General features: G+C 45.9%; 1 protein-coding gene across 1 annotated transcript in view; it reads right to left on the reverse strand.

The window, feature by feature from the left end:
• The window catches only part of LOC104465819 (dmX-like protein 1), a gene marked incomplete at its 3' end in the record, with an annotated part of 28712 nt that extends 28097 nt beyond the window's left edge, over positions 1-615 (reverse strand). Inside the window, exons 1-2 of the mRNA XM_010079017.1 lie at positions 486-615; positions 24-85 (exon numbers count right to left, since the gene is read on the reverse strand). Coding sequence (XP_010077319.1) covers positions 24-85; positions 486-615 — 192 coding nt within the window. The remainder of the gene's footprint in view (positions 1-23; positions 86-485) is intronic.
• Between the last annotated feature and the right edge of the window lie 8 nt (positions 616-623).

Raw genomic sequence — 623 nt, forward strand, 5'->3', positions numbered from 1 at the left:
CCTGTACCCCGCCTTTCCAGCACCGGCACTGCACCGCTGCCGCAGAGCAAAGCTGCAAGTAGACAGCTGAATTCAACTGCGTACCCTAGACAAGACAGAAAAAAATACGGCTCTCAATTCTTGCACTTCTAACTATCATTCGCCTATCAACCTCAAAACCAGACTGTAATTAGGGGCAGCCAGAAAACGTAAGATTAAAAATACGCCAACGTGGGCCATTAAGAAGCTTCACTGTTTCTTATTTCATTCCTCTTTAGTCTAGAGCAGCAGGCAGGAAGGGTCTATTTCAGGGCAGGGTGGGAAGAAAAACATAACAGAAGCCTGTTTACAAAACAAAAATGAAAGGGAGGGAAACAAACACTAATAAAAGGCTTCAGCCTTTCCTAAATACTGCAAGTGTTTTTTCGCCACTCTAAGTATAAACATCGACAGGGACCTCAAAACCGGTTTTAAAGCCTTAACGCCACGGCACGGTATTTCGGTACCTTCTCCACCTATGACCAATACGGATGTTAACCGCACATCTGACCGAAAGCGAGTGCTGCGATTCCCTTCCACGGAAAGTCGTCGCATGTGCCGGCTAACGTTTATGTAATCTTTTATCGAAGCCACCATATTCCCGC

This window comes from Pterocles gutturalis, unplaced genomic scaffold (assembly GCF_000699245.1).
Source record: "Pterocles gutturalis isolate BGI_N339 unplaced genomic scaffold, ASM69924v1 scaffold28898, whole genome shotgun sequence".
Taxonomy (NCBI): Eukaryota; Metazoa; Chordata; class Aves; order Pterocliformes; family Pteroclidae; genus Pterocles; species Pterocles gutturalis.